General features: G+C 43.3%; 1 protein-coding gene across 1 annotated transcript; it reads left to right on the plus strand.

Annotated features, from left to right (window-relative positions):
• The first annotated feature begins 12714 nt into the window (after positions 1-12714).
• On the plus strand, positions 12715-13770 carry LOC109238946. Its single transcript, XM_019405445.1, has 3 exons — positions 12715-12846; positions 12921-13112; positions 13180-13770. The coding sequence occupies exons 1-3, from the start codon at positions 12715-12717 to the stop codon at positions 13768-13770; spliced, it is 915 nt and encodes a 304-aa protein (XP_019260990.1).
• Positions 13771-19867: the final 6097 nt, after the last annotated feature.

The raw sequence follows: 19867 nt of genomic DNA on the forward strand, positions 1-19867 counted from the left end.
ACACTGATAATGAAGCATAACGAAGCAGGAAATGGGGGAAACGGAGCGGTTCTCACGGGACGACGGGTCGGGTCGTCACATCCTCCCCAACTTAAACAAACGCTCGTCCTCGAGCGTACCCAGAGTTGTCCTAGAAGCCAACGAATAGCTGAATGACCTCACCAAGCATATACCCGGGGGTGATCCCATGTCACCCTATCTCGCATAGGTCCGATAACACAACATAGCTGAAATTTCACAATCCATCTAGTCCATAAACCATAGAACCACATTGCACTTCCCGAAATCATACACAAGATCAGAACCTCACATCTATACTCAGAATAAGCCCGAACCAGCTGTAATAACCCATACCTGCAACCTCAGGTGCAATCATATGATATACTACATAACCCAAACACTCGAAACGATAACTTCTATTCACAGCAGTTGCTCACAACACCCGAATACCGGTAGAAAATCTCTTATCAACTAAGGTCTTATTCCAACACTTTCATATACTGCCAACGATAAATGAAACACGCAATAAACCGTAACCATTTCTCAGATCAACCATTCATGAAGCCACTTCCTTTTTGACTAATACCACAGCAGATTCCGAGCCGAACCTCGATATTATCCTTCCAACAAGCTGAAATCAAATCCGTTCGTATTCTTTAGTGACCCCAACGATCACCTCGAATCCAACACACCACTCTGGTGATATGACACCTCAATACAGGCCTAAGCCACAACTTGCATAATACGCGCTCCAATAAGAAACGGTCTGAACATACTCAAATCATGAAAAATGACTCAAATGAAAGAGCTGCACCTCAAGCTCATCAGTACCATCACAACACAAGGCTGAGACCCCGTCTCACATCATAGAAATAGAACACCTGAATCTACCCCGAAAGGTCATATCTCCACGTGGCCTCGCTACAATGCGTGATCCTATCCAAACACTATTACACATGAAACACCTCAAGTCACTATGCTCAAAATCGACAACCACGCACAATTTGATGTCTGGAACCAAAGCAGTTCATTACACCCACGGTGAAACAAATAACATACGCCACGCAACCCGATAGGTCATAACCAATTCTCCATTTACCGAGCAACACCCAATTACTCTTCCCGCTCGACTTTCACTATGAATCCCCAATAGAACCGCACCACATGTGCCCATAACCAACAAATCATAACGTCTCACAACACCGAAAAGCAACTCATAGCTCTCCTCAGATCACTAACAAGCTCAATAACGATCGAATCAACCTATCCCTCAACAATACAATTCGGGGCCAACCAAGCCAACTCAAGCTAAACACGTATCCACATCGGCCTACCAACGAACTCATTACCAAGAAAGCCTGAAGCTGCTCCTTCCACTACTATAACTCCTGCCGGAGCCGTACGATACGGTGCCCGGCACCAAATCAATATCGAAATCCACAACCTCGCCCGGCGACATGCCCGGCCACAAGAAACGCATCCGAAAAGTCCCTTAACACCGGAACGGAACCAATGGTAGGAACCTATGCACTGACATCCATCACGAAGGCCCAATTAAGAAAAGCAATCCTTCCCAGCCGTCCGCTGGGTCTTTGAAATATAAATCACTCTGCAAGAACATAATCCAATGCACCTCGCCACTCAACCCGTGGCATTTCCGGCATAGCCCGCAGCACAATTGTTCATCATCACCTAACACTAAGACAACCAGTCTGAATTTCAACATCACATCCAAAATCTAACATACCAGCAACATCCACTCGAGCCTCCAAATCCCGATTGTCGCTAAACGGTGCCGAATACACATGATCCACAACCACGACATAGCCTGTGCATGAGAACTCCCAGTCTCCAACTCCATATAGCACACGAATCATCATACCTGATCCCAATTTTGCCGTCCGAATTCATACCACACCTTAAATACCCCATCACTCCACGATAGATACTTTAAAATTTCCTGTGCCACCAAGCAAACCCGAATACCACCAGTTGATCCCACAAGAAAATGCCGTAATACTACCGAAGTATCATCAGTTTAATCACATTACCCTTTTTCTGAGACATATACTCTCGTCAAATCGCTTCCAATTAGCAGCACCATTTCCTTGATTGTCTGAGGCTACCCGTTGCCTAAGAGTTTTATGAACTTCTTTTCAGAACTGAACTGAAACCTCGTACACGCAAATCTTGATCCTCCACAACATACCGCATATACCATACCATCCAAGGATAGCAGGAAAACTTTTGTCTCCCTTCCGAGCCACAGACATCTACGCACTCAACTAGTCAAGAACTTCCATTGATCCCATCTAGAAGAAAAATCATTACACATTCCATGTCTCTCATATTCGTAGAAAATGCACCTCTCCGTAGAAATCGACAAGAACTCTCTCAATTCCGTTTGCATAAATTAATCTGCCAGGACGGAATCCTTCTAACTTGACCAGGCTAAGCAAGCCATCAAAACCCAAGAGCATTGCTGCAAAATACTTGTAAGGGCTCATTACCTCGAACACATACGAAGAATTAATCATATCCTTACCATACCGATTCGGTCTACTATCAAGCTATTCCATCTATCTAATTTCCCTTCTGATTCATCATCAACTTGATATTCCCCCTTGCTGTAGCACCACAGTTCCTCAACCCAGACTTACTACACGAGACCCAAGCACAAGACCACACTGTCTAAGACCCATAAGCCACTGAATCCTCTCTCAAATATTCCCAGAAACACCACATTCCAAAATATTTTACTCTGAAGAACTTCCTGCGAATCTAAATCCGTTACCTTTACTTTCCAGATACTGATACATAGAATCCCATAATTAACATAAAAATACCACAAGTCTTGACCCTTTTTTGCAATGAAAACACAGTCTCTAACCACATACACAACCTTAAGACACCTGATTGTTACATGTAGAATCTTGAAAACATTAAAACCATTCTCNCCATAAACCATAGAACACAATTGCACTTTCCGAAATCATACACAAGATCAGAACCTCATATCTATACTCAGAATAAGCCCGAACCAGCTGTAATAACCCATACCTGCAACCTCAGGTGTCAATCATTTGATATACTTCATTACCCAAACACTCGAAACGATAACTTCTATTCACAGCAGTTGTCCACAACACCCGAATACCGTTAGAAAACCTCTTATCAACTAAGGTCTTATTCCAACACTTCCATATACTGCCAACGATAAATGAAGCACGCAATAAACCGTAACCATTTCTCAGATCAACCATTCATGAAGCCACTTCCTTTTTGACTAATACCACAGCAGATTCCGAGCCGAACCTCGATATTATCCTTCCAACAAGCCTAAATCAAATCCGTTCGTATTCATTAGTGACCCCAACGATTACCTCGAATCCAACACACCACTCTGGTGATATGACACCTCAATACAGGCCTATGCCACAACTTGCATAATACGCGCACCAATAAGAAACGGTCTGAACATACTCAAATCATGAAAAATGACTCAAACGAAAGAGCTGTACCTCAAGCTCATCAGTACCATCACAACACAAGGCTGAGACCCCGTCTCACACCATAGAAATAGAACACCTGAATCTAGCCCGAAAGGTCATATCTCCACGTGGCCTCGCTACAATGCGCGATCCTATCCAAACACTATTACACATGAAACACCTCAAGTCACTATGCTCAAAATCGACAGCCACGCACAATTTGATGTCTGGAACCAAAGCAATTCATTACACCCACGGTGAAACAAATAACATACGCCACACAACCCGATAGGTCATAACCAATACTCCATTTACCGAGCAACACCCAATTACTCTTCCCGCTCGACTCTCACTATGAATCCCCAATAGAACCGCACCACATGTGCCCATAACCAACAAATCATAACATCTCACAACACCGAAAAGCAACTCATAGCTCTCCTCAGATCACTAACAAGCTCAATAACGATCGAATCAACCTATCCCTCAACAATACAATTCGGGGCCAACCAAGCCAACTCAAGCTAAACACGTATCCACATCGGCCTACCAACGAACTCATTACCAAGAAAGCCTGAAGCTGCTCCTTCCACTACTATAACTCCTGCCGGAGCCGTACGATACGGTGCCCGACACCAAATCAATATCGAAATCCACAACCTCGCCCGGCGACATGCCCGGCCACAAGAAACGCATCCGAAAAGTCCCTTAACACCGGAACGGAACCAATGGTAGAAACCTCTGCACTGACATCCATCACGAAGGCCCAATTAAGAAAAGCAATCCTTCCCAGCCGTCCGCTGGGTCTTTGAAATATAAACCACTCTGCAAGAACATAATCCAATGCACCTCGCCACTCAACCCGTGGCATTTCCGGCATAGCCCGCAGCGCAATAGTTCAGCATCACCTAACACTAAGACAACCAGTCTGAATTTCAACATCACATCCAAAATCTAACATACCAGCTAATAAACATCCACTCGAGCCTCCAAATCCCGATTGTCGCTAAACGGTGCCGAATACACACGATCCACAACCACGACATAGCCTGTACATGAGAACTCCCAGTCTCCAACTCCATATAGCACACGAATCATCATACCTGATCCCAATTTTGCCGTCCGAACGCATACCACACCTTAAATACCCCATCACTCCACGATAGATACTTTAAAATTTCTTGTGCCACCAAGCAAACCCGAATACCACCAGTTGATCCAACAAGAAAATGCCGCAATACTACCGAAGTATCATCAGTTTAATCACATTACCCTTTTTCTGAGACATATACTCTCGTCAAATCGCTTCCAATTAGCAGCACCATTTCCTTGATTATCTGAGGCTACCCGTTGCCTAAGAGTTTTATGAACTTCTTTTCAGAACTGAACTGAAACCTCGTACACGCAAATCTCGATCCTCCACAACATACCGCATATACCATACCATCCAAGGATAGCAGGAAAACTTTTATCTCCCTTCCGAGCCACAGACATCTACGCACTCAACTAGTCAAGAACTTCCATTGATCCCATCTAGAAGAAAAATCATTACACATTCCATGTCTCTCATATTCGTAGAAAATGCACCTCTCCGTAGAAATCGACAAGAACTCTCTCAATTCCGTTTGCATAAATTAAACTGCCAGGACGGAATCCTTCTACAAGCTAAGCAAGCCATCAAAACCCAAGAGCATTGCTGCAAAATACTTGTAAGGCTCATTACCTCGAACCATCAAAACCCAAGAGCATTGCTGCAAAATACTTGTAAGGGCTCATTACCTCGAACACATACGAAGAATTAATCATATCCTTACCATACCAATTCGGTCTACTATCAAGCTATTCCATCTATCTAATTTCCCTTCTGATTCATCATCAACTTGATATTCCCCCTTGCTGTAGCACCACAGTTCCTCAACCCAGACTCACCACACGAGACCCAAGCACAAGACCACACTGTCTAAGACCCATAAGCCACTGAATCCTCTCTCAAATATTCCCAGAAACACCACATTCCAAAATACTTTACTCTGAAGAACTTCTTGCGAATCTAAATCCGTTACCTTTACTTTCCAGATACTGATACATAGAATCCCATAATTAACATAAAAATACCACAAGTCTTGACCCTTTTTCCAATGAAAACACAGTCTCTAACCACATACACAACCTTAAGATACCTACTTGTTACATGTAGAATCTTGAACACATTAAAACCATTCTCGAGAGTCATTTACTTCTTATTCAAACTGCAATTCACCTGATCAAACGAACATAACCACCCATGCCTTATTAGCACTCTGGCACCGCAGGATATGACCTCATCCCAATACAAACAAACATCTTCCTGTTCCATGCACCGAGCATTCTTTACCAACAACAGCTTAAGACATCCTGTGATTCTTACACATCTACGAAGCACCATATAACCTTTGTCAAAATTTTGCTTCACTCGTGCCATCCTCGGCTCAATTTCCGCAACCAGAACTGATTCGCCAGCATGCCTCAAACCGGAACCAACATAGCACATAACCGTACAATTAGCTAATCAATAGCAAACTCCCCAACTTGGCTCGAAGCCATAGATCAAAACACTCCCAACAACTCATAACGCACATACTCCATTGCTGCCTTAATACCATAGTGAGATTAAACTCAATCCTTCATAAGCTTGTGGAAACACAAATCATCTAGAATTTTTTTTAACTCTTCTGCAAATCTCGCATTCACTCACACAACAATTAAGCCCACTCTCTAGGCGATCCAATTTAGATGTCAACACATTTTCTTCACTTGTAAATGAGATCTTCTAATAGATAACATAAGGATCACACAACTTTAGAACACTCCGCAGGAGATGACCCACCTGCTTTGGCTCCAACTACCAGTTCTGTATACCTTCCACCGTCCTAATCTGTACGCAGTCACTTAGTCTTCCTGAGTCTGAACTCATACCGCAACATAAAATTTTTACTTCACTCTCAACTGGAAACATGAAAAGATTTGTTTTCACGCGCCCATAACTCGAGCTATACCTCGAATCGCAATGGAATTCAAACACCTAATAGTTCTTCTATCATCCAGCAGGCCTTCCTCGTCACCTCCAAGTCACATAGATGTACCTTGCAGCACTAACATACTCACCACGTAGCTAACCAGCCGCCACTCCCACTAATAGGGGCAATGCCGAACATATAAGTTCGAAACACTTGCTCACACAATCAGCACCTCAGTGCTCAAGCCATAGGAAAAGATCCGGCCTCAAGTCCTCCAGACTGGCCCAACATAAACTCACAGAGAATACATCTCGCCCCTCGATCGGGGAATCACAAGCCATCAAGGCACATCTGATACTGAGCGCTCATGCGCGCGTACGAACACGTGGAAGGAATTTCAAGAGTTTCTTTTCAAGCTGAATCAAGGACGCACGATAAGAATTCAAGAATGTGAAGTTTTCCTAAAGGTTCTGCAGCCTCTCGAGGATAAGTACAGACGTCTCCGTACCGATCCACGAGACTCTACTAAACCGGCTCATGACTTGCGAGACCAAGTAACCTAGGCTCTGATACCAACTTGTCACGACCCCAACCCCGGTCGTGATGGCGCCCAACACACTGCTAGGCAAGCCCGACCAATTCAACAACCTTAACCCTTTTTATACAGCTCATGATTCAATTAACACAAATAATTACTAAGTCATAATACTGAAACTCTGAAATATAGTTAAAACATGCGGAAAACCCAAGTAGAAATATTACTACACAGCCCGAAGAATCCGGTGTCACAAGTCTGAGCCTCTAATACATGAGTATCAACCTACTACATATCGTTCTCTAGAAATGCATAAATAAAGCAAATAAGATAGAAGGAAGATCAGGACTGCGAACGTCAAATGCAGCTACCTTGAAACTTCCAGATATGATGCTAGGAAGAGAAGTCCTCACACAGTCTCAGGTGTACCTGGATCTGCACGCAAGGTGCAGGGAGTAATGTGAGTACTCCGACCCAGTGAGTAATAAACATAAATAAAGGCTGAGAAGAAATCCTGAATAGGCACAAAGTAATTCTATAAATACAGCAACTTGAACCCAGTAGTATAAAATCAGTAAAATTAGTGAAAATAATTATGGAAAATCCCACAACAGATAAATAATTAAGTGACAATTAAATATGCAATGCAACACATAGACCGGTACTCTCCAGTACCCGCTGCGACGTGCAGCCCACTCCATTTATTTATCGTCGACGGCGCTCACTAGGGGTGTGCAGACTCCGGGAGGGGCCCCTTACGGCCCAAGCACAATAATAAGCCATATCGTGGCATCAACTAGGCCGTCGGCCTCATATCAATATCAATTTCATACCGCTGCGGCGTGCAGCCCGATCCCATACTCAGTCCAAAATCACATAAGCCTCTCGGGCACATTAATATAGAAATATTCAGCCCAAACTTCATATAAAAATATTAATTAAGTTTCTAGTTTGAGAAAAGTGGCTGAGTTTGCAAAATAGTATTAAATTCTAGGACTGAGTTCAATGATATGTAGAAATGGTAAGAAAATAGTAACAACAATCCCTGAAGGATTTAATCAATTGGCACGAAGCCCAAATATAGCAATCAGCTCAATTAAAATAATAATAAGTGAATTTCAGTCAAATACGCAGTATATTCATCTACCGGGATGGACCAAGTCACAATCCCCAATGGTGCTCTATCCTATGCTCGCAACCCGGCGTGCAAGTCACCTCAATATAGCACTACGATGTGCAAACACGGGGTTTCAAACCCTTAGAACAACATTTACATCTATTACTCACCTCAAGCCGGCCAAAATCCTAGCTCGCTATGCCCTTGCCTCTGAAATCGACCTCCTCGCGCGTCGAATCTGACCAAATATTATGCTATAGGATCAATACCCAATCGAAAATAATCGAAAAACATCAATAATCCCGAAATTGACAAAACCCGAGCCTCGGGCCCACTTCTCGAAACTCAGAAATTTTTACAGAAAAGTGTTCTTCATCTTCTCCCGATTTCGTACATATAAAGAACACCAAAATCGGAGTCCGTTTGACCCCTCAAATCGACCCCTAAAGGTCTCATAATCTCAGGCCCCAAAATCCTATTTTTCTACTGTTTTTCATGAATTAAAAGCTGGGATTATGGTCTATAATCACCCATAAATGAGTTTTAATAATCAAATCACTTACCTCTGTGATACCCACTGATTTTCTCTCTTAAAAATCGCCTCAGAAGCTTCTTCCCGTCCAAAAATTGGAAGAAAACTCGATCTGCTCATTATAGGTATACTGTTCACGCGTTTTACTGCTCCCAATGGATTCCTTGTGAAATTATAATGAATTTAGGCTTTTGAATCACTCAATTTGACCTTATAATGAAGAAGATATGTAGGTTTTAAGATTTGCAAATAGTGCAGGTTTTTAATACGCCGTCAGGGGCAATTTCGTCATTAACCTAAAAATCTGGGCAAGCTTGGTAAAATGGCCATAAAATCCTCATACGATGTCCAAATTCGACGATTCTTTTTTCTACGGGTCCGTAATTACGATACGGATCTAATGCTTCATTCAAAACAGTAATCGGAGCTCATTTGTTCAATATGATATCATTTATGCTTGAAGAAACGACGTCGAAACATAAGAAAAACGAGCACAACGCAGCCCAAACCTATCCGAAACTCACCCGAGCTCCTCGGGACCGCATACAAACATACTAACACGTCACATATGATCATTAAAACTTAGTTGCACTCTCAAAACACCAAAACTAATATCAAAACACCAAATTTACATCGGATTCAAGCCTAAGTTCTTCTAAAACTTCCGAAACACGCATTTGATCAAAACCCTAACCAAATCACCTCCGAATAACCTGAAATTTTGTACACACATCCCAAATCACCTAACGAAGCTATAGAAACTCTCGGAATTCCATTCCGAACCTCGGATCAAAATCTCACCTATCAATCGGAATTCGCCAAAATACTAACTTCGCCAATTCAAGTCTAATTCTACACCGGACCTCCAAAATCACTTCCGATCACACTCCTAAGTCACAAATCATACCCCCGAAGCTAACCGAATCGTCGAAATCCACATCCGAGCCCTCTAACTCATAGGTCAACATCCGGTTGACTTTTCCAAAACAAGCCCTCCTTAAAGAGACTAAGTGTCTCATTTCCTTCCAAAATTCAACCCAATTCAACTCGTTCACACAAGACAATGATAATGAAGCATAACGAAGCAGGAAATGGGGGAAAAAGAGCGGTTCTCATGGGATGACGGGTCGGGTCGTCACACCGCCGAACCGTCGTCGCCTTTCTATAAATATGAGGCTACTCTGTTGAGCAAAGAACTGTACGTATTTCATCTTCATTTACTCTGATTCTTCCCTTTGTCATTCCTTTCCCTAATCATCTATTTCCATGGTTCGAACTTGCGACCTCCTGGTCGCATGGCAGCAACTTTACCAGTTACGCCAAGGCTCTCCTTTTCAAAGCTTCGATTCGAAACGACGAGAGAAGGGCGCAGAATCCTTCCCGCATCAGAAAATATGCAAACTTCACCTTGCCGCTCATCTCTCTTAACTTCAACCTGGTGTGGCACTTCATTCCTTTTTCTTTCCATAAGAGTGAGGTGGCACTATCATCTACTAGCTTTTGCATCCTACACCGGTACAACGTCCCAAGGATGAACATTCTTGGATCGTTGCTCGTGCATCTTGCAACACTTTTTTGGTCTTTCTTGTGATAGAAGGTGAAGCTACATCTTCTAGTCTTCCCTTTGGTCTTTTTCTTTTGCCGCTCTTTTTAACGGATTATGGCCCAAAATTTCAACAGAATGCTCGATTCCCGCTGCTAGAAATATAGTTACATTTATCGAGGGTTCTCTGCCCTAAATTTCTTCAGGCGCACAAACATTTTCAAAGATCAAAATGGGGTCCCCGGGAAGGAGTTTCCCGATGATGCCGCTCTCGAGGACGTGCCTTAAAAGTAGATTAGGTTCTTGGCTTTTGTATTTTGCTTCTTTGTTCCTGTGTAAGGATCCTTCGTGGATGTTGTAAATATATTTTGTAACCATCTCTTGGAAATATAAAAGGATTTCTTTGTCTCGTTTTTGGCTCGTGTTGAATTCCATTCCGTCTTTTCTCGGTGAAGAATTTGATTGTATAATTTTAGTGATTATTCCGAATACCAGACTCAGAACATAGTAAACCCTTAGGTTCGATCAATATAATACCCTTTAAGGTTTTTTTTTTAATCCTCAAGCTAGGCTCGAATTAATTTGATGCGAGCTCGGGACATCGGAACTCCTCAGTCTGAGTTGAGTGAGAGCATGGTCTCAAACTTGAAACAAAGTTAGCCCTTAGGCTTCGTAGATAGTCCCCGAGTGAGAATTTTCTCAAACTCGGGTAGCCCTTAGGCTTAGTAGTTGAGTGAGCATTTACTCAAACTCGAAATAGGCCGATAAGAAACGAATTAATCTTCGACGCCTTGATCCTAATGCCAATCTCATGACGTCAGCGGCTAAAGTGACTGAAAGGTTTCTTTTCATGCGGTTCCCAAAGTCATTAATTGGAGGCAATTGACGGTCGGCTTTTTGGCTTCCTCAGTACGCTTAAATGACCCCTATAAATAGATCAACTTCGCAAGCTTGCAAACTTTATTCTCATATTGTTCTCAAAGTCTCATTAGCTCTTTCAACTTCTCTGAATTCTCCCTTCTCTCCTATTAGGTCTTACTTCATTATCAACATTCTCCATTTTCTTGAATTTCTGCATTGTAATGGCTAAGACATCTAAATCGGTTCCCTAAAAAGAAAAAGCTTCTTCATCTTCTCGACCGACCAAGAGTAAAGCGGTAGTGCCCCTTCATGTTGAGGAGTGCATTCCTCTGCAACGTCTGTTTGATAACCGAGGACGAGCTTCAGCAAGTAAAGAAGGACTACAAGTGGGAGAACAAAGACGTAGTGATCCCTTCCCCCGAGGAGGACATCACTACATATAAAGCGGGTACTTAAGCGTGTATACCTATCCATTCACGCTGGGCCCCGCAATTCCAGCTCAAGGTCCCATAGATCCGGTCATTCTTGACTTTTGCCGATGATACAAGGTGACGTTTGGCCAGATCTACCCTTCATTCTGATGAATCATTCATTTGATCAGATTCTTTTTGAGTCAAGTCAAGGGGATGCCGTTCACCCTCGACCATCTAATCAGGCTGTACAATCCTCGAGTTTACCGAGGTGGCTTGATAAAACTACAATGCCGATCCTTGAAATCTCTCTTCTCCGGTACCGATGAGGACAAAGACCGAGGGTGGATGAGCCGGTTTGTCCGAGTCAGGACCTCCGACCTGCTTCCTGCTGATTGGATGCCGTTCCCCGAGTAGTGGAACATGAAACGTGAGTGCATAGTAACTTTACACCCTGCTTTCTCTTCTTTTTCTCGGCTTTATCTTTTCCCCTGGTCTAAACCCTTTTACGATAGCACAACTACTGCTTGGTTTCCTGGTGCGGTCCCGGACCTTGAAGGCTGGGTCCGAAAATTGGCTTCCACTTCCTCGTATTCGGAGCGTTGCTGGAGAGATTTGGCCAAGGGTCGATGGGAGGCCAAAAATCATGGTGAGTTCTCTTGTTTGTTTACTTGTACTTCTTTAGTAGAATACTTACTTCAATTTTATGCAGGTCTCAGAGATGTCGTTGCTATGCGGCCGGCCCCGGCTGGTGAAGAAGAGATCCCGAAGCCTTATAAAGAAAAGAAAAGTAAAAGGGAGTCATCTGCAAATCCCTCGAAGCCCAAGAAAAGCGCGACTCGAAAGTCTAAGGCTGATACGGTGGCCTTATCTCCGGAAACGACCCAATGCCTTCGGGATCAGGAGAAGAAGAAGATGACGACTACCTGTTGGTAGCTCGTAAAAGAGGAAACACCGAGGCTTCGAAGTCTGTCGAACCGGTGGTGACTGATGCGGTTCATTCTAGAGCTGAAGAGATCTCCGAGGGGAGTTCAAGAAAAGTCCCCGAGCCATCGGGCACCAGAAACACCTCGCCTAGGAGGCCATTTGGAGGGCGAGGCCGAGGGACCCGATCCCGAGCCCATTCAATAGAAGGGAATGCCCCGAGTGGATCACTTGGGGTAATCAATATGGATGACTCTCCGTCTCGTCGCGAGTTCTCTAAGGGGTAAATTCGAGATGTTCAGAACATGAGATCTTCTAAAGTGGGGGCGAGCCACGAAGGGCATGACATATTTCGAGAATGCCTCGCAGGGATTGAAGATGGCCCCGACCCAGATGCTTCTTTCATCTTTGATAAGGCTCATCGACTCTTCAAACAAGTGAGTTTTCTGTCCTTTAGAATTACGCGTGCGCTTTGCGGTTCTGAGTCTAACTTTTTCCCCTTTTAATGAAGGCTGTGGTGCTCCATAAAAGGGCATTTTCCAAGTCTCGAGCTGATCTTGCTCGATGTGAGCCTGAGCTTAAGAGGATCTTGGAAGATTTGGACATTCTTAAAACCCTCTATGTCAAGAAAGAGGAGGAAATCAGCGATCTACGAGCCGAATTGGCAAAGGCTTGCCAACAACGAACCGAGCTTACAGAAAAGGTAATATTCCCTCTTAAGTTTTGTTATGGACTTGCCCGATTGATCTTCTAACACTTTTGCTTTGCAGTTTCAACAAAAGGGGGAGCTGGTGGAGCAGCTTCATGAAGAGCTCAAGATGAAGGAGGCCGAGACCCTGGGGTGGAGGCAAGGCATGGACATTCTTGCCTCCGAGAAAGAAACTCTTTGGGAGCAGCTGGCTTCACTCGAACTTCAACTTCAAAGTGTGAAGGAGGAGAGCCTGGCTCGAGGTCGCGAAATTGAGGAGCTTAAAGCTGAGTCCGCTGTTGAGCTGGCCAAGGCCAAATCTGATGCCGAGGCAATTATATCCTCGTATCGAGCCGACGCTGAAGCGGATAATGCTCGGGCAAAGGAAATCTCTTCTACGACCGAAGTTAAGTTATCAAGTGCACTTGACCACGCTAGGCGACAGTCCCGGAGGGTAACCATCGAGGAGGTACATTCTCGTGGCTTCGATCTCTCAGCTGATATTGAAAGGGCAAAGATTTTGGAAGAAGAGGCTGATGCTCTGCTTTCTGATGAGGATGATTCTGCCAGTAGCTCCGAGAGTGGAGGAGACGAAGATGAAGTCCCCGAGGGTGAGGCTCTCGAAGATGCGGCTCCTGAAGATGCAGTTGCCGAAGATGTGACCCTGAAGTAGATTTAGGTTTCCTTATTTCGTTTTTTCGTGCAAGTATCCTTTGTGTACATATCTTTTGTAATCATCTTTTGGAAATACAAGAGGAACTTTTTATCTCATTTTTGATCTGTGCTGGATTTCATTTTGTCTTTATTTATAGAATACTTCGATTGCATAACTTGAATGATTGGCCTGAAGATTGGTTTGGACTCGGGACATAATAAACCCTTGGGTCTTTATCGATAGATATAATAAACCTCGAGCTAAGTTTAAGTCGATTCGATGCGAGCTCGGGATATTGTGACTCTTGAGTCTGAGTCGAGTGAGAACGGGGTCTCGAACTATATGTTTTTTGCCCTTAAGCCTTTCGAAATTGGCCCTTAGGCTCTTTAAAAAGGATGACTATATAATTTTTCCCTGTTTTCGGCTAAAAGACACAGTGAAAATTTTGTTATGCCTTAGCATTTGTTTTTTTTACCCATTGGGTTTTTCGAAGGTTCGATGAGTCGGAACCTTATCAATAGTTCGTTTGTGCCAACACAATCGAATTCCTTTTGAGGTTTTTTCGAAGGCTGATGTTATCGAAGCCTTTAGATTATTCGAGGGCTGAGTTTATCGAAGCCCTTTTGCTTTTGCCGAGGGTAGCCTGATTTAACCGGTTTTTTCAAAGTGTTTGAAGGCCTTTAATTTATGGTGGAAGTCGGACGTCTCCGAGCCGCATTATTTCGGCCGTAGCCTTTTATATGACCGTAGTCTTTAATATGGCCGTAGCCTTCGGGTGTGCCTCTTAGACTTGTTCCCAGATAGCTTTTCGAACTTGTTCAAAAAGTTAGTCCCCGAGTATATTGGCCTTGGCCTTTGTTTCGGAGGGATGCCTCTTTGAGGTCTTATGAGTCCGAGTTTTTGGTGACTCAGATGCATTGACTGTCGATGACAGTCCCCGAGTATTCGGGGGTGCTTTTATGCTTTGGTTTTTGAGCCGTTTCCCGTAGGATTATAAGTGTAGAGCTCATATAGTAGTAGACTTCTTTGAGACACAAAGTGTTTTTGATATAACGGAATGCTTCTTCAAATAATTTGATACATGCGCAGATGTTTTGCCGTCGAGGCTCGACTATTCTATATGGACACGGTTCATCTGACCGTTTGGCCCATTACAAAGTTTTCCTATCGAGGCACTCTTAGGCGTGAAGTATTTTCCTTGAAAATATAACTTCCGAGGGTGATGCCCCCCAGTATTCGAGGTTGATTGAAAAGAAACTTTTGGATACTGTTGAGTTCTCCTTAGGTAGCAGTAATTGTTGCCTCATTAAAAACCTTGCCGGTAAAACCCGTTTAGAACAAAATCCGATCTAAGGAAAAAAGAGTGCAACCATGCTTTAAAACCTAAGGCCTTCGTGTAAAAAGGGTGTCTTCGAGATCGCGTACCTTCGATCAAAAATCTGTAATAAGTTAGATTTAAACTCAAATAGACAAAGGATAAAGTCGTACCTTAGTAGTAGTATCGCTTGAGTAATGGTATGTTCCAATTGTTTGGCAGTTGTTCACCTTCCATCGTGCTGAGTTTGTAAGATCTTTTACCAATAATTTCGAGGACTCGGTACGGTCCTTCCCAGTTCGGGCCCAGTGTTCCTTCATTCAGGTCTCGAGTATTGAGGGTGACCTTTCGTAGAACTAAGTCCCCGACTCCGAAATGTCGGAGGTTGGTCCTTCTATTGTAGTATCTTTCGATCCTTTGCTTTTGCGTGGCCATTCGAACAAGTGCTGCTTCTCGTTTTTCATCTACTTTTGGGGTATGAAGCGGGCTCGACAGATATCGCTTTAATTCTTGCTGACATTCCGGGGTCCACGTGAAGTCCTTTTTTCTTTTTGAGCAAGGAGAAGAACCGGTGACTCTGATCCAACGACCTCAAAATGAATCGACCCAAAACAACTATTCGCCCTGTTAGCCTTTGCACGACCTTCACACTATCCACGATCGTGATATCTTCGATATCCTTGATCTTATCGGGGTTGATTTCGATACCCCGAGTTGACACCATGAAGCTGAGGGACTTACCTGAGCCAACATTGAAGGCACATTTCTTCGGGTTAAGCTTCGTGTTGTATTGCCTCAAATTTTTTGAATGTTTCCTGCAAATGAATTAAATGGTCTTCTGCGCGCAAGGATTTAACCAACATATCATCAATATAAACTTCCATTGTGTTGCCTATTTGTTCTTCGAACACTTTGTTAACTAGGCGTTGGTATGTGGCTCATGTATTTTTTAGCCCGAAGGGCATTACGTTGTAACAGTAAGTCAGTGACCTTCAACAACAACATCCATCCTATGAAGATCGGCTCAAGCACTTTGAAGTGTGACTTGAGAGGCTTAGAGAGGCGAAATTTGAGATATGCCTCAACTCCAGAAAGATGTCGCTGAGCTGAAATCAGAGCTGCACAAGATGCAGAATTTGGAGCTTGACTTGACCTCCTTTCTCCCACAGGAAGGTGAGCAGGGCACTGGCACTTCCCATATTCCGATCTTGGACCTGGATTTCACAAACCTTATGACAGCTCTGGAAGCCCAGGGTACTGAGACTACAAAGGCTTCGGATTCCGTTGTACACGTTGATACTCCTTCAATGGAGGGATCCGGACAGTCTGAGGGGGAGACTGATGAGGGAGACAGTGAGGATGAGGAAACTGATGAGAAGGCATTGGTTGAGGAGACTGAGGGTCAATGGGACAATAGGGGCAAGCAAGTGGCTGTTTCTACAGATGCACAAGATGAAGAGGAAACAGACGTGCAGACAGCAATTGCACATTCTCTTGTAGACATGGTCACCAAGGAACATCCATCGACCACATAGCCCTCACTGGGAGAGGCTAGCAGCTCCCAGGTCCCAAACCTAGCCTCAGAGTATGTGGAGCTTCCTGCTCCAGCCTCAGAGACCACCACACAGTTCGAGGTTCCACCTGTTGCTGCCATAGTGCAGGCAGTTGACCTCAGAGCTGCCCAGGATGCTTCAGCCCCTCCGAGCGCCTAGTGCGCCCCAGGAAGCCCCTAAACTTCGCTTTTACATGCTCTATGCATTGGGGACAATGCATGCTTTTTGGTTGGGGTTGGGGTAGTCATATTTTGTGTGAAAATTGTACATAAACTCTTTAATTTAGTAGTATAGATTGGTAGTTAGCAATGAATTCCCTTTGGTTTTTATTCGCTGGGTTCTTTTCTAAGGGTGTAATAGTAGAACCATGGAAGTAGAATGGAATGTTTTGACTTATTTGGTGTTGATTGTTCTAGCTTCAAGCATGTAATGAATCTTTGTGAATAAATGGTACCCTTCCTTCTTTTGTATATATATAAAAAAAAATGGTTAGTCATTCTTGTGAACGTGAGGCTCGCTCTTTGACTTTTTGCTTACTCAGAATCTTACATATCATGTGATGAAAGCTTTGAGTTGCCTTGCATTCACTTGAGGGTTGAAACTATGTTGAGTCAAACAATTCATGCGTTGTGAGTGAGTGAGGATTTGTATAAATAATGCATATGCTTAACTTGTGATGTCTAGATCTTGCCCGGTTGGTTTCTTAGTGCAACTCTCAGGGCAATGATTGGGTGCTGAAATGATCTTAGGCTCTCTTTATGACTACTAGCTAATTTTGACCAAATTGACCTCCTTGGTACATCAATTATCCTAGTTACCCCAGTTGAGCCTTTAACCTTTTATTTGGCTACAAATTACAAACCTTTACCCCTTGTGAAATAATTCCTTCTTTTGAACCCATCCCTCCTTCAACGATTAAGAATGAAGCTAAAAGCCTAAGTTGGGGGTGCCGGTACAAAGTGGAAATCGGTAAGGTTGACTACTGTGTGTAAAAGAAAACAAACAAACAAAAACAAAAACCTCAAAGTTGTATATATGAAGAAACTCAAGCTCCAAAAAGAAAAAAAATTGTAATAAGTGTTATGTAACTCGAGAAAAGGAGTGGATTGTTGTAGAAACTGAAGAAATACTTTGAGGTAGTTCTACGTCGGTAACTGTGACGACCCAAAGGGTCATCACATGTTTCCTCATCCGTTCCGTGCTTCCGAGGCCTTGAAAACCTCATTCTTACTTGCCTCGATTTGCGTGCGCAGTTCGGGCGCATAGCCGGAAAGCTTTTATGTTGAAATATGTGAATTCTGTGAAAAATTTGAAGAATTTTGATATTAATATGTTTAAGGTTGACTTCGGTCAACATTTTTGGTAAACGGACCCGGACCCGAGATTGGACGGTCCCGGAAGGTCCGTAGAAAAATATGGGACTCGGGCATGTGCCCGGAGTCGAATTCCGAGGTCTAGAGCCCGGGAAATGAATTTTTCTGTGAAATTGTTTTTCTGAAATTAATAAGGAAAATGGAAATGAATATTTATTAAAAGACTGTGGTATCGGGCTCGTATTTTGGTTCCGACGCCCGGCACAAGTCTTATATATTGTTTAAGCGCTTTCTATGAAGTTTGGTCGAAATCGGACGTCTTTTGACGTGTTTCGGACTTAGTTATCTAAAGTTGGAAGTTTATGAAGTTTGAAATAGAAATGATGATTTTGAGGCTTGATCCAATGATTTTGATGTTATTTTGGCGATTTGATCGCTCGAGTAAGTTCGTAGGATGTTATTGAGTTAGTGTGTGTGATTAGTTAGGAGCCCCGAGGGCTCAGAAGTGAATTGGAGGTGGTTCGGGGTGTTTTTGCACTTGGAATGGTAGCAGATTTTTCTGCAATTTTTGCTCAGTGATTTCCTCTTACGCGATCGCAATCTTCAGCCCGCGATCGCATTCCTTTGGCTCTTTGCTCTTTCGCGATCGCGTACTTGATCACGCGATCGCACTGCCTCAGCACTTCCTTCAATGCGTTCGCACCAGTAGGGTCGCGATCGCATAGACCAAGTTTTGGACCCCCAGTAGTTCTTCTACGCGATCGTGTAACCCTCCACGCGATCGCGATGACCAGTCAGTGGTACCCTTCGCGATCGCATCCCTATTTCCGCGATCGCGTAGGGCAATTTTGCCCAGCGAATTTCTTTAAAAGAACAGAAACAGTAGCTACGGGTTCTATCACAAAAATACACGAGCTCTTCTTCTCCACAGCCCCTAGGCGACTTGTAGAGCGATTCTTCACCAAATATCCTTGGGTAAGTATTATCTAGCTTGTTTTCTTCAATTTCCTTCATCATTTAGCAAAATCCTAGCCCTAAATCATGAAATCAAAGTAGAAATTATGGGTTTTGGGTAGAGTTAGGGTTTTGAGAATTTTGGGTGATTCAACCTTAAATTGGGGTCGAACCTTAAAACAAATTATATCTTTGGACTCGTGGGGTTATGGGTGATTGAGTTTTGGTCCGAGCCTCGAGTTTGGACCATGTGGGCCCGGTGTCTAATTTCGGGATTTTTGGAATAATGCTAGGAAATTCATATCTAGGCTATAGGATGTTACCATTGAGTCTTTATTGATATTATTAAATTGATTATGCCTAGATATCACTGAATTGGAGGTTGAATCACGAGGTAAAGCAATAGTTGAGGATTGAGCGGATCTCAAGGCTTTGAGGTAAGTATTTGGTTTAACCCTAGCTTGAGGGAATAAGAGTTGAATCTTGTTGTTACTTGCTATGTAATCGAGTACGATGTATAGGCATGGTGACGAGCATCTATACATTGGAGTCTAGCATGACCGTGAGTCTTTATAATGTAATTATCGTGACTTGGTTGTGAACTCCGTGTTTATTGGAGGATTTCTAGTTGTTGTGAATAACATGTGAACGGTAATATGATCACTTGATTCCTGGGAGCATTGGCTCGAATTGTGATACGAATATTGAAAGTATACGAAATGACTTGATTCTTTGGAGCGTTGGCTCAAAATAGTAAAGTGAATTATAAGATAAGGAAAGTAAGAAAGAGAAAGCGTTGTTGATTATTCCCTTGTCGGGACGTTTGGTTGCTTGTTGGAATCCTTCCCTTGCCGGAATGTTTGTCAAATATTTGCTTATTTTGTGCCCCTTAATTGTGACTGTTGTTTGGGAAATCAGACTGTTAAATGATATTGAGGATCGGGTTGCACACCGCAACAATGATGTTGAGGATCGGGTTG

Source organism: Nicotiana attenuata, unplaced genomic scaffold (genome assembly GCF_001879085.1).
Source record: "Nicotiana attenuata strain UT unplaced genomic scaffold, NIATTr2, whole genome shotgun sequence".
Lineage (NCBI taxonomy): Eukaryota > Viridiplantae > Streptophyta > Magnoliopsida > Solanales > Solanaceae > Nicotiana > Nicotiana attenuata.

What these genes read in the sequence shown, in the direction of transcription:
- LOC109238946 (XM_019405445.1), top strand. Translation starts at nt 12,715, where the DNA reads ATGAGATCTTCTAAAGTGGGGGCGAGCCACGAAGGGCATGACATATTT. An exon ending in CTCATCGACTCTTCAAACAA is followed by an intron (nt 12,847 to 12,920) that starts GTGAGTTTTCTG and finishes CTTTTAATGAAG; the next exon opens with GCTGTGGTGCTCCATAAAAG. An exon ending in GAACCGAGCTTACAGAAAAG is followed by an intron (nt 13,113 to 13,179) that starts GTAATATTCCCT and finishes TTTGCTTTGCAG; the next exon opens with TTTCAACAAAAGGGGGAGCT.